The sequence below is a fragment of the Octopus sinensis genome, linkage group LG19 (assembly GCF_006345805.1).
Source record: "Octopus sinensis linkage group LG19, ASM634580v1, whole genome shotgun sequence".
NCBI classification, from domain to species: domain Eukaryota; kingdom Metazoa; phylum Mollusca; class Cephalopoda; order Octopoda; family Octopodidae; genus Octopus; species Octopus sinensis.
Window position 1 is genome coordinate 33,233,957 of NC_043015.1, and position 13,155 is coordinate 33,247,111.

Below are 13,155 nucleotides of genomic sequence, written 5' to 3' on the forward strand. Positions count from 1 at the left end.
TGAATTTTTGAACTCCAATTTTTCACAAATTTAAATATTCATTGCATTCACTGTGGAGTATTCTGTTTTCATTTGCAAAGTCTCTCACTCTCTGTTTCAATGTTTACATTTCAAGTTTTAATTTGCCATTTGGAAAATCCAGTGTAAAAACATTATGTATTTTGTAAAAAAAATTAAGTGATTTTGTTGTTATGGTTGTTTGAATAGTTATTTTTATAAGGCTTAGTCCAGACAGATTTTGGCCATTTATTTAAAACTTAAAAACCTCCAGGAGCATTTTTTGAGAAAAAAAAAAATTTTTCAGAGGAAAAGGTGAAGACAATTCAAGGGAGGTTTACTGTTGTTTCTAGCAAATTTTCTTCTCTTTAGCATATAAATGTATTTATGGGGAGAAAAATATTGAGTGAGAGTGATAAAGAAATGTGGAGGATTGTCTTGGGAGGTGCTAGAAACAACAGCCAAGTCTCCCTTAAATCACTCGCTATTCCCTCTGAAAATATTAATTTAAAAAAATTTTTGACCAAAAATGCTTCTCCCATGGTTTTGAAGTGCAACAAAAATCGGCCAAAATAGGTCTGGAGTGGGATGATGAGGGGGAAAGGGAGTGTATTTCTGCTAATAGATTATAATGTACATCAAGCTAGTATCAATATTGTGTATCTACACTGATTACATGGGAGATTTTACAACCCACACATGTATATAACATGTGTGGCTACATGTTTATAAAGGTGAAGGCATAGCTTTGTAGTTAAGAAGTTTGCTTCAAAACCATGTAGTTTCAGGTTTGATCCATACCTATGTGGCAATGTGGACAAGTGTCCTTCCCTACAGCCTTGGGTTGACCAATGCTTTGTGAATAAAATTTGGAAGATAGAAATTGTATGGAAGCCTGTTGTGTGAGACTGCCTCAACCTGTCTTCACAATTCCACATATTGTCCAGTGGCGAATTTATTTACTTCTGAGAAGCAATATTCATCCCCACTTAAATGTGGATGTTCTGTTAGAACGGTATTGTGGTATAGTCTATTCTAGCAGACTATTCCACAATATAGTCTGGTATAGTCTATACACCAGACTATGAATATTGCTTCTCAGAAGTAAATAAATGTCATTTAAAACATTCAGATGTTTGGTTTTCAGTAGTCTTACTTACCTATTTGCCATCTTACAATATGTGTCTGTCATCCCAGCTGTGATTGGTCAACCAATGTCTCAGATATAACAAACTGTATCACATCTGATTAACCAGTTTGTGGTAGTAGTAGTAGTTTACTATATGACACAAGTATTGGTGATCATTACACAATCTTTTCCAAGAAAAGCCTAGACAGCATTGAAATTACATGATCAACCATCAGAATTGATATAAACTTGAACAATAAAATGACATAACCTTTTATTTCTTGTTTTAAGGCCCCAAAATCTCAGACAGCAGGGAACTCCCATCACACCCATATTATTAGGAGAAAAAATATAAAACTACTTACGTGGTACACAGCTGCCAAATCTGTCAGGAAATTCAGAGATCAAATCATCGTTTATCCTATCCTTCAAGGGCCCCAAGATAATGACAGGCCGTGTGTACTTCACTGCAACAGAGAAGTGTCAGAGTGTTGTAAATTAAGACTTGCATAGTTTTGGGGGAAAAAAGAGAGGAAGGATAGAGTGAGTATAGACAGAGTGAAAGGTTGAGAGAGAGAGAGAGAGAGAGAGAGAGAGAGAGAGAATACCATTAAAGTAAAATACTGGGCAGAATAGCTAAAAAAAAAATCACCAGAAAACACCCTACTTACACTCCTGCTGTATGACTGCTTCGTATGATAAGATAGGTTCATCACCACCTAAAATAAAGATAGATAAAAGAAGGATTAGCAAGGAGACAATAGGAGTTAGAGAAATTAAATATTCAACAGCTAATTGTAGAGTCTGCTGCTACAATAACCCACTAAAACATCAAATGTCTGATAGTCGTCGAGTCCCACATAATAACTAACCTGATGTATTTGACAGTCAATTGTAGGTCCTCACATAATAGTCCCTACTAACCCACTAAGTACTCGTCACATAAACCACGAAATATTTCACTGACATTTGTAGGGTCTGCCATACGCAATACCCTTTATTAACTCATCAATAAACAGTCTAATCAATTTTAAGATACAGTTTAAATGTAATGATCTGTGATTTTTTTTTTCAGAAACTAGACGTAGATTATCAAATATGTGATGACAAACTCCCACAGAGGATATTCTAAGGGTCAGCATAACGTCTCAGTAATCCTTATTTTCCTAATTTACTCATTTAGATGAGAATAAAGCCTCTTTAGCCTCAAACGGGCCCACCATGGCTTTTGAGAAGCTGAAAATAGTTAAGACAGAGAAATGGATGAGATCCACAATTCTAGAATATTCCATCTTACTTCAGAATGTAAAAAAATGAAACATGGGAAGGAAAAAAATTAACAACAACAAACATGCAAAAGTCGTCTACAACACAACAATGAGCAGCCAACATCAGCCATTCTTAACATTAACGTGTGCAGACACACACAATCACAAGCACACATATACAAGTACACACACACAGAATGCCATAATTGGGAAGCTGCAGTAATGCAAACCTGAAATTAAAAGAATTCCTTCACTAGCAGTTTCAATAAATATAATAGTTGCAACAAAATGAAATGAAATCACTTCAAAATGAATAACTATCTATCTCTCTATATATCTATATCTATACACACACACATACAATATTGTGTAGGTAATAATATGAAATTATAAAATTTAATGAAGTTATTGCAACAAAAATGACAAAAAAAAATTTCACAGGAATTTTAGAAAGAATTCTAATGGCATGCAACAACATGAAAATATGGGCAGACGATGAAATCTTAGTGATTTGAATAGAATGTTGCCAGTTAAATGTTAATATCGCGAATGGTTAATGGCATTTCAATGATTAGTGTGAGTAGTCAAGCAACAAGTTAGTCCTGGGATACCAGGAGAGGAGCATAAACATCTACATGTGTACACAATGACAGGCAGAAAAGGGGGGAGGGAGTCGAACTGAAAAAAGAGGAGAATAGTTCGTGTACATGTAGACTGGATTGTGTTTATACATGGAATGATGCAGTCTTGCCCAGCCACACACACACACACACACACACACACACACTCCCACGCACACAGCAGATACTTGTCCAAGTGCTGAGCAACGTGATGAAACCTGGAACCAAATTGCTGGGAAACAAACTTTGCAACCACTCGATCATACCTGTGCTTCAGGCATTTACAACATGACACATACTACCTGACTGGGAGGTCAGATATGGAGTGTATAGAATAAAGTGGTTTGCTTAGAGCTGTGGAAAAATGCCTGTAGTAGATTGACTCAGAAACTTTTATCCCAAATGATCCGTCTACTTTGTTGCAGATATATATATACATACCTGTGATACTAACATGCAAATACAGATACTTGTAAGCACCAATTTATACATACATGCTTTATATATATATATGTATATATATATATGTATATATATATTATAAATTACATCTGTAGATCACATTCACACACACAACATTTACATATACATTGTCTATATTGCTTTATTTACTTTATACATTAAAATATACCAAATTATACATGGACATGGAAAGTGAAGCTGGATATAAAAAGAGAAAGGATAAAAAAAAACAACAGAAAGGCAAAAAACAAAATGAGAAAAGAAACAAAGAGAGAGGGACATACATAGAGAGAGAGAGGAGTAGGTCTAGATATGTGTAGGATGTACTGAGTTTTTTTTTTTCTGAACAAAATTTAGAAGGCCATAAATGGAAGATGAAATAAATATAATGTTTCAAATTTCTCTTTCAGGTGTCTTTCAAGGCAAATTCTAATCTGACAAAGAAAACGAAAAGCTGCTTTGCGTTCGTGGCTTTAGCTGCCAACTCTGTTGACTCAGAGATCACGAGCAGAACATGGATGGGTCCTTCATGTTCTGGGGTTCTGCATTGAGCAAGAGCCTGATAAGGGATTGTGTCGTTTGTGACCAATAAAAAGACACATTCTCAACAGTCATTCAATGTCAAGATGGCCAGATTTGTCCAACGGGTCCAGGACATCATCAGTAACGATCCCAGTAGGTCGATGAGGGCCATCACTCTGAAGTAAAACCCAGGAAAATTTCGAGACCCAGTCAAAATGAATGCTAAACACACTCATCCTCTAGGTTCTCTAATGAACACTTTGACCAGAACCAGAAGGTGAACTAGAGTTGTGATAGGAAGCTCTATATGGACGCATAGAGGGGTCCATGATGATGCACACTGATCTGCCCTAGTTTCTAATAGTTCAGAGGATTATGAACAAGGAAGGGCCATGTAATGCCATTCACTTCCTTTCCAGAAGGATCTCAAGATAATGCTTCTACCTGCCATCAAGGTGCTGGACCCAGCAGTCAAGTACTGAATCAAGGAAGTGGATGGGTGCAAGCATATTTCAATGAGATTCTGCTCTCTCCCGCACCAGGGCCACTAATGAGGCTGAGGGCAATTTTGTTGAACGGCCTTTCTACCATGCATTCAACAACCTCTTGCCATAGCACTCACCAGTTTTTACCCATCATCATTCCATACACACCTCTCCAATGACATCCATTCCCTCCCATTGCAGCCTCGTAATCCAGACCACTTCATATATCTGATTGTTATGTCACGAAACATTGGCGAAATTCTTATTTTCAGCTTCACTCTTTGCTAAATATACTCAATGCCAAGCTTGTGTGTGTGTGTGTGTGTGTGTGTGAATATATATTTATTTGCACAGATATGTCATTTGGTAGAGTGAATCGGCTTGTTAAAAAACAAAAGCATTTATTGATGTGATTCAAAACAAAGAGTGAAATTTATTGATTATATTGATTTGTCTGGGGACCTCAAGTTTTGCCCCAGTGGCTTAACAAGCTGTTAAGGGGCAAAACCTAGGTGCCAGTCAAATTCATATAAATATATTGTAACTGAATTAAATAAAGAGTAAATATCTTTAACACATAGGTAAAAAGAGAGAGAGAGATGGGGGGGGGGAGAAGATAGAGAGAAAGAAGCATAACAGATACAGACTGATATAAAGTTATATAGACAGAATGACATATAAAGAGATGGAGAGAGAAATGTTGATGGATAGAGCAACATGTACAGATGGCTAGTTAGCTATAGAGACCGACAGACAGATAGAACGAAATATTGCTTGTGGTGAAGTTTAGCTGAGGTGATCAGACATTAGCTGGTGGTGATACAGACAATAAAAGATGGTATGTGCAGGAAGTGTCGCATGAAAGGTGAAGGATGACAATGGTAGCAGTGAGAATGGCAATAGGGTGACATTACTGTGATGGATGGAGTGGCTGGGGTCCCTTTCAACTTTTGCAGAAGATTGGTCGTCAGAAGATATTTTGTAATTGTCTCTATCATATATTTAACTTTATAGTGTGGATGCATGTATATGTGTATAAAGTATCTATCTACCTAATGTGTGCATGTATATATATGTGTGTATGTATATGTATATATATATATACACACACACATCTTTCATCTTTCTCTTCACTATGCTTGTACTGACTATAGTTAAACTCTCACCTGGTGTTCAGATCTTGGACTGCAGAAATGGCAAGCTATTCCACTCTTGCTTAACACCAGAACAAAAACCATGACTACATTAACGAGCAGGTGATACCACAGGTTAGTGCAACTTTGGGCAGAAAACCTATAATTACTAACACACACGAAGGTGTTGCTTCAACAAACACACGGCAAGAAGGAACCTGGTGCAGCCAGTCACCTGTCACAGGACGCAGATATTGGTAAAGAGATTCATCATAGGCTAGAATACATCAATAGAATCTTTGGTTGTCTGAAATGTGGATCCATGAAATTGCATACTCTGAGACCCACAGCCAAACTGAATGCAGTTGTCATATCCAGTTTCTTTTGGGTTTCAAAGATACACATACAGGTACAAGCATGGCTGTGTGGTTAAGGAGCTTGCTTTGCAACCATGTGGCATCAGGTTCAGTTCCACTCTATGGCCCCTTGGGTAAGCATCTTCTTCTATAGCCCTGGGCCGATTAATGCCTAGTGAATGAATTTGGTAGATGGAAACCTTTTGTGTGCATGCATTTGTTTGACCCCCACCTCCAATGCTTGACAACAGGTGTTAGTTTGTTTACATCCCCAAAGCTTAGTGGTTCAGCAAAAAGAAATAGATAGAATACCAGACTTAAAGAATAAAATCTTAAAAAAAAATGGGGAGCATTTTGTTTGACTAAACCTTTCAAAGCCATGCTCCAGCATGGCTGTTGTCTTACGACTGAAACGAGTAAAAGAAAAAAAGATGAAGATAAATGAGGTTTACAAAAATGCTTCATTAATGTAATTGGTGATTGTAGTTGAATGACCATCACACGTGAAGACAGATCCTTTATGATGGAGCTTTCACAAAGCAGAAGCAAGTCTGTAGAAAGTTGCCAGAAGCAACCAACTCAGCACCTCTTTCCCAGGTGAGACAAATGCTCTCAGCCTGTGAGCAAACTCATATATTTGGCATTAGTGCAGATGGCCATATATGGCTTGACAGAAGTTCGACCTGTGAGTGAGAAAGCGTGTATAATGCATGAGTGAATGAGAAAGCGTGTGTATGAATGTATTATATACCTACGCAGGGTACATATACTGTTAGATGTGTATATTATTTCAATATCAACTATATATTGATTTAAATATACACACCACCTGAGGAGGACAGGAATGTGATTTTGCAATATTCAAGCGTTTTGCAAAAGAATTAGAATATAAATGAAGTTAAATGGCAATAAGAAGGAATGAAAATCTAGGATAAGATAAAGTATATCGACAGCCATAAAGACCCCCTTCGGTCATGGGATTGCACCCCGAATGATACCCACTGAAGCACAAGTCTGGGCAAGGTTGTTTATGGAAGACCAGCAGTCAGTCAACCGTGCGTACCAGCCTCCCCTCTCCGATACAGCTTGGCACCTGTGACATCACAACTCATTTCTACAGCTGAGTGAACTGGAGCAACATAAAATAAAGTGTCTTGCTCAAAGACACAACAGACAGCCCAATTCAGGAATTGAACTCACTATCTCATGATAGTGAGCCCAATACTCTAAACACTGAGCCATATAGTTTTATGCACCTATTGACTGCCATAGTCTGAAGTAATTCCTCCGACCCAAGTCAAAATAACATCACAATCACATATAGATCCAATTTTAAAGCATTCGAACTTTAACATTCCATTATGTTAATGAGTGACTCTTGACGCCAACCAAATTAAATATTTGTTGGGTGGGGGTCTACAAAATATCCTTAATCCTGAACATAAAAAGAAAAAAAAAAATGTCCTTAAGCAAGCAATAATTTTGAGATTGTAAGGAAGAAGAAATATTGCATGTTGTGATGTGATGGTTTTCATGTCTTTCCCCAAAACATTTGTGAAGTGAAGTGGATACAACAGGGAATTGAAACCACAAAGCTTACTTCTACTTCATTGCACAGCCTCTCCTCCACACATTCTCAGCAAGAGAGAGAGAGAAGGAGAAGCAAGAACATGTGATGACCAAGAGATGTGTGAAGTGAAACTGCTACAACAGCAACTTAAGGCGAGGCCTGAGACACTCGGCTCACCAGGGTCTTACCTCGACTGGATGGGATCCGTCTTTTAAGGACTACAAATATACAGAAAAAAAAAAGCAAAACAAAAACAAATTTGTTGATGTTGTTGCTATTTTTTAATGTGAAAAGAAATTAAGAATGGGGTCAGGGTTAGAGTAGACCCTTAACAAAAGGGTTACCATGGCTAATTCTGAAATGGGTTGTGAAACTGTTATGAAGCTGTACGTTTGTGGAACCACAAGACATTGAAAATGATTCCATGATTTTGGAGGTGTTAACATGGTAATCCTTAATCCTTCTTGCGACATCGGCAGAGAGAGAGAGAGAGAGAAAAGAGATGATGAGAAGCAAGATAAGAGTGGCAGAGATGTAACAGAAGGAGAAGAAGGACAACAGACACCAGAGCCTGAGGCAAGCTTTACAGAAAAGGAAAATTAAATTAAATAAAAAGGAAAACAGAAAAGTAACAAAGACTTGTCCCATGAATGTTTTGGATAAACTTGAAGGAAGATATTACTTACGAAGACTACCTTCCCTACTATCACTGGCTAATCCACCTGTAGTAATGAGATAGGATCAAATTGATTGTAGGAGAGACAAATAGTTGGTTGTGTGTTAAAAGACAGAGTCAAAGAAAGAGAGAGCAGGATGAGAAGTTTTTACAGATGGTTAATAATAAAAATGAAAAAAAAGAACAAAAAAAATAAACAGAGAAAACAACAAAAATAAACAATAGTCATTCAGAAATATATAAATAGAATGATGGTTTTTAGATGGTTAGATTCTGGGTTTTTAATAAAGTTCCTAATGACAATTATTTAAATAAAATTTCTTATGAAGGTAAAAATTATTGATCATTGTCAACAGTGAATATAGCAATTTACAGAACATAATAACATTTAGCAATGTTAAATGGAGTTTTTTTTTTTAAAGAATGTGTAATGTGTGTAAACATATTGTTTGTTTTATCAATGTTTCTTGCATGTGATGATGGCATGCTGAATGAATTCCAGATTATATATAGAGACAAAACTATTTCACATGAAGACGTGTATTTTGACAGCAAGTAACATAATAATTAATAACAAATCATGAGGGGGGGGGGAGAGACAGACGCTATGGAAATGGTGATGCTATTTTCCTTCAACACAAACCTCTTAACCAGTTCAATGAGCTGGTAAAAAAAAGGAAAGAAAACAAAAACATCTAGTTGGGAACATGTCACATACTTTTGTTAACTTTAAAAGGTGTTTTACATGTTAACCAAATGTGGTAGAGAGAGAGAGAGAGAGAGTGTGTGTGTATAGAGAAAGCTACGTACATTCAGCCACAGAACTAAGCTAAATGTCTATTGATATGACATCTGTATCTTTTGACACCCAATATTTTCTGTCATGTTTAAGTGTAATTAGTGTTAATAATTCTACACGAATCATCACTGATCTCATCCCAACCCCCCACAGCTCTCTAAATGGTTCAAATGAAATACACCTTTCATCTGATGATCTAATCTTAAAAACCCTGTATTCAGTGAAATGAAGAAGTGTGTTCCAAACTTAATTAGTGCAGAAGGAATACTTTGAAGCCAGCAGTTTGAAGAAATAACGTTAATTTGGTTCACAGATCCATGAGAAATTGCACTTAAGTAGTTTTCCAGGCAGCTTATCATTCTGGAGGCAAGCAGGTAGCTCTCACCTCATGAGAATTCAGAAGGGTCTTAAATGCTTGATATGTCACCAAGCCTTAAGTGATCTGCCATCCTCACACATTTTACTACCAGCAGAACACTGGAAAGACAAAACTGACATCAACCGTTTCCTATTACGCAGTCTCTTCAAACTCTAATTCCTGCAATATCACATATTTCTGTGGAAATTAACTATCTTAAGGATTTCTGTGTCTCACACTGACACTTAAGTCTCAAATTTGCAAACAGAATAAGTACAGATGATTGCCAGTTATTTCATTGACCCTGGAAGAATGAAATGCATTGTCAGTTATGATGAAATAGGAGCACAGACAAATGATAGTTAATTAATGATAGTTAATTAATGGTAATAAATCCTTTCTACTATAGGCACAAAGTCTTTGAGGAGGAGGAAGAGAGGACTAGTTGATTACATACACCCCAGTATGCAACTGGTACCTAATAATAATAACAATGGTAAACCTTTCTACTATAGGCACAAGGACTGAAGTTTTGGGGGAGGGGACTAGTTGATTACATTGACCCAGTATGCAACTGGTACTTATTTAATCAACCCCGAAAGGATGAAAGGCAAAGTTAACCATGGCGGAATTTGAACTCGGAGTGTAGTGGCAGATGAAATACCGCTAAGTATTTCGCCCAGCATGCTAACAATTCTGCCAGCTCACCACTTCAGCTTCTTGTCTGGACACAAAACTAGATTTACAGGAGTTGATACGGTTGATTGATTGACTCAGAACGGATTAAAATGGGTTTTTTTAATTTTTATTTAAATCCTGAAATGGATCCCAAGGAACTAAACTGAAGCATTCGGTATGACACTCAACAGTCTTGGCAATGTGCAGTTAAATACATTTTCTCTTCCATAATAGCAGAGCAAGGAAAATGTAGTTTCATGTTTGTCTGACAGAGTTGAATATCTTCCCATTCAGAAATGTTAATATCCGAGAACTTAGGAACCTGAATAGTTAAGTAAACAATCCATTCGACATTATAATGCCAGGACTATTCAATATTGACACAGATTCACAGAATCTGATTTTAGCCAGATCCACTGAAACCAGTTTTAACTATTATCCACAAAAATCAATTTCAACACAGAATCCACGAGACCAATCTTAGAAGTGATCCACAGATTTTAAGAAATGATGGAGAGAGAATCCATCCAATTTCAGGATCTACCAATCAAAATCTGTTGGAAAAGAGCGTACAGACTTAAAGACAACATGCTAAGATTAAGAAGGAATTAAGTAAATATTTGTGAGAGAATCAGAGTGAAATGTGCATCAATGCATTGTTGTTCTTGCCATTGTTCAAGAAATTAAGAAAACATTAAAAAGAAGAAGAGGAGGATTTATACATTAAGAATTCTGAAAAGGAAATGGAAAAATAGTAAGAATAGCAGTGGTGGTGGTGGTGGTAGTGGTAGTAGAAAATTGTGTAATACAAATATAAAATAACAATAAAAATGAAAATATTGAAGATTTAAGGTAAATTTTCATGGAAACACTAATCCGAAAGATAATTCTAATTTAAAAAGTAATATTAACCAGATGTAAAATGTTTGTCTGAGGCAAATTAATAAATTTGATTCCATCAAGATAAAAATGAGAGAAAATAAAATAAAACAGAAAAAGCATCTTCTAATGTTGTTGTTTGCTATAAATGGCCAACATAATGGAAATGGTCAGCAAGAATTCTAACGGGGGGGGGGGGAGAGCAATTGAATTCAAATGAATTGCAGCAGAGACAACATTGGTTAATAACGGCGGAATAGAATAATGTTCCAATAGAAAGATTAACATGTATCTACAACAATGAACTGGACAGAGAAAACAGAAGGTGATGGCAGAGACATGTAAAAGATATCCATCAATTTAGATACCAGTGATGCACTAGGGAAACAGTAAACAATGGTGTACTATAGAGACAGCAGGTACCAGTGGTACACTATGGAGACAGCAGGCATTAGTGGTTCCTCTGTTCTAGAAATACATGTGGAGTGGCACCATCTAAGAATTAAGACTAGAATTTGCTCTCAATTGTTCACAGTAAGATACAATGCCTGCCTCCTCTCAGCTCTCCTCCTCTTCTTCGTCAATAATCTTTGACAAGTTGTTTTACAACTTGTCAAAGGTTGAGAGATTTTAGGAAATGACATTTGTATCTTTGAGGAACCTTTCCATTTGTAGTTGGAAACAGCAAAAACAATTGTGAACGTCTGCCAAGAGACCTAAGGCAAATCGTGATGAACATCACAACATCATAGCTTGACAGTAGCTCACATGCACAACATAATATCATGCAAACATTTGTGAGACTTATACACCTAATAACATTTCTGGGAGACTATCGAATCATAGAACTAACAACAACTGTGAAACAGATTATATATAAAATGACACACCTAACAACAATTGTGAGACAGATATTGAACTCATAGACCTAACAATTCTGTGACAAATTATAAAATGACATATCCAACAACAATTGGTGAAAGACTATAAAATGATATACCTAACAACAATTGTGAGAGACTATCAACCGAACAACTGAGACATTCTATATCATACATAGAACTGTTATGAGAGATTATCATACACTCACAACAGTTGTGAGATACATAGTAACAACACATAGCTAACAATTCATGTGAAACACATTAACATATACAACTTTACTGTTGCGAAATATACCGACAACAGTAACACAAGCTCTCAACGGCTGCCATACAGACATCACAACAGTAATACAGATATTACAACAGCTGCTACGATATAGCAGAGATACAAAACTGTTGTGAGATACACCAACAACAGTAACACAGACCTTGCAATAGGTGTCACAAACAGCAGAAACACTAAACTGTTGTGAGATTCGCCAACAACAGTAATACAGACCTGGCAATAGTTGTTACATACAGCAGAGACACAAAATTAAAATTCATTCAACTGTATTCGAATGTGAGGTTAGATGACGATGAAAAGCAATTTAAGGTTTTGATGTCATCAAATTAACAAATGAAAATGAATGATGTGTATTCACTATAATATTCGTCTCCCCTCACATGCGTATGCAACCACCCCTCTCTCCCGGCTACATCTTTTCTTTTACTCACCTTCTTGTACACAGAGATGCTCTGGCATCTCATCACCACCGTCTACATCTTCTTTCCCGCTACTCTCACCCATCCTTATATGAAACAGGGTAGCTTTGTATTTCCTCTACAACAAGACACCTGGGCTGGTCCTTCCGTCACACTTTTACTTCTCAACACCTGGCTTACATCAGTTGCCCTTCTTTCCCTCTCAAACACTAAAAACTCCATTTTAGTAAAGGAAGCTCTTTCCTTTTTTCCTTCCTGCTGTTAGAACAAAAAAACCCACCCAGTACACCCTGTAAAGTGGTTGGTGTTAGTAAAGGGTATCCAGCAGTAAAAACCATGCCAAAGCTGACAGTGGAATCCAATGCTGCCCTGCAGCTCACCAGGTCCTGCCAACATGAAAAATGGACATATGAGGGGTAGGTGATCGTGTTTGATGTAAAGCCAGCCCTGATCCAGTTATAACCACAGGTACTGCATGGTAGGTGGTTGTAGCTGTTGTTTTAGCCTCAGATCAGACCCAGAGATGCTCTGGCATCTCATCACCACCGTCTACATCTTCTTTCCCGCTACTCTCACCCATCCTTATATGAAACAGGGTAGCTTTGTATTTCCTCTACAACAAGACACCTGGGCT

General features: G+C 37.0%; 1 protein-coding gene across 11 annotated transcripts in view; it reads right to left on the reverse strand.

Moving 5' to 3' along the window:
• The window catches only part of LOC115222095 (disks large 1 tumor suppressor protein), a 598,849-nt gene that overhangs the window by 3,674 nt on the left and 582,020 nt on the right, over positions 1-13,155 (reverse strand). For 7 of the 11 annotated variants that reach the window (XM_029792200.2, XM_029792204.2, XM_029792202.2 and 4 more), the window contains 3 exons: positions 8,229-8,264; positions 1,798-1,845; positions 1,492-1,593 (listed from right to left, as the gene is read on the reverse strand). In XM_029792200.2, the coding sequence (XP_029648060.1) occupies positions 1,492-1,593; positions 1,798-1,845; positions 8,229-8,264 (186 nt within the window). Of the gene's footprint in view, positions 1-1,491; positions 1,594-1,797; positions 1,846-7,730; positions 7,761-8,228; positions 8,265-13,155 lie in introns of all 11 variants that reach the window. The other 4 variants (XM_029792206.2, XM_029792205.2, XM_029792203.2 and 1 more) reach the window with 2 other exon arrangements.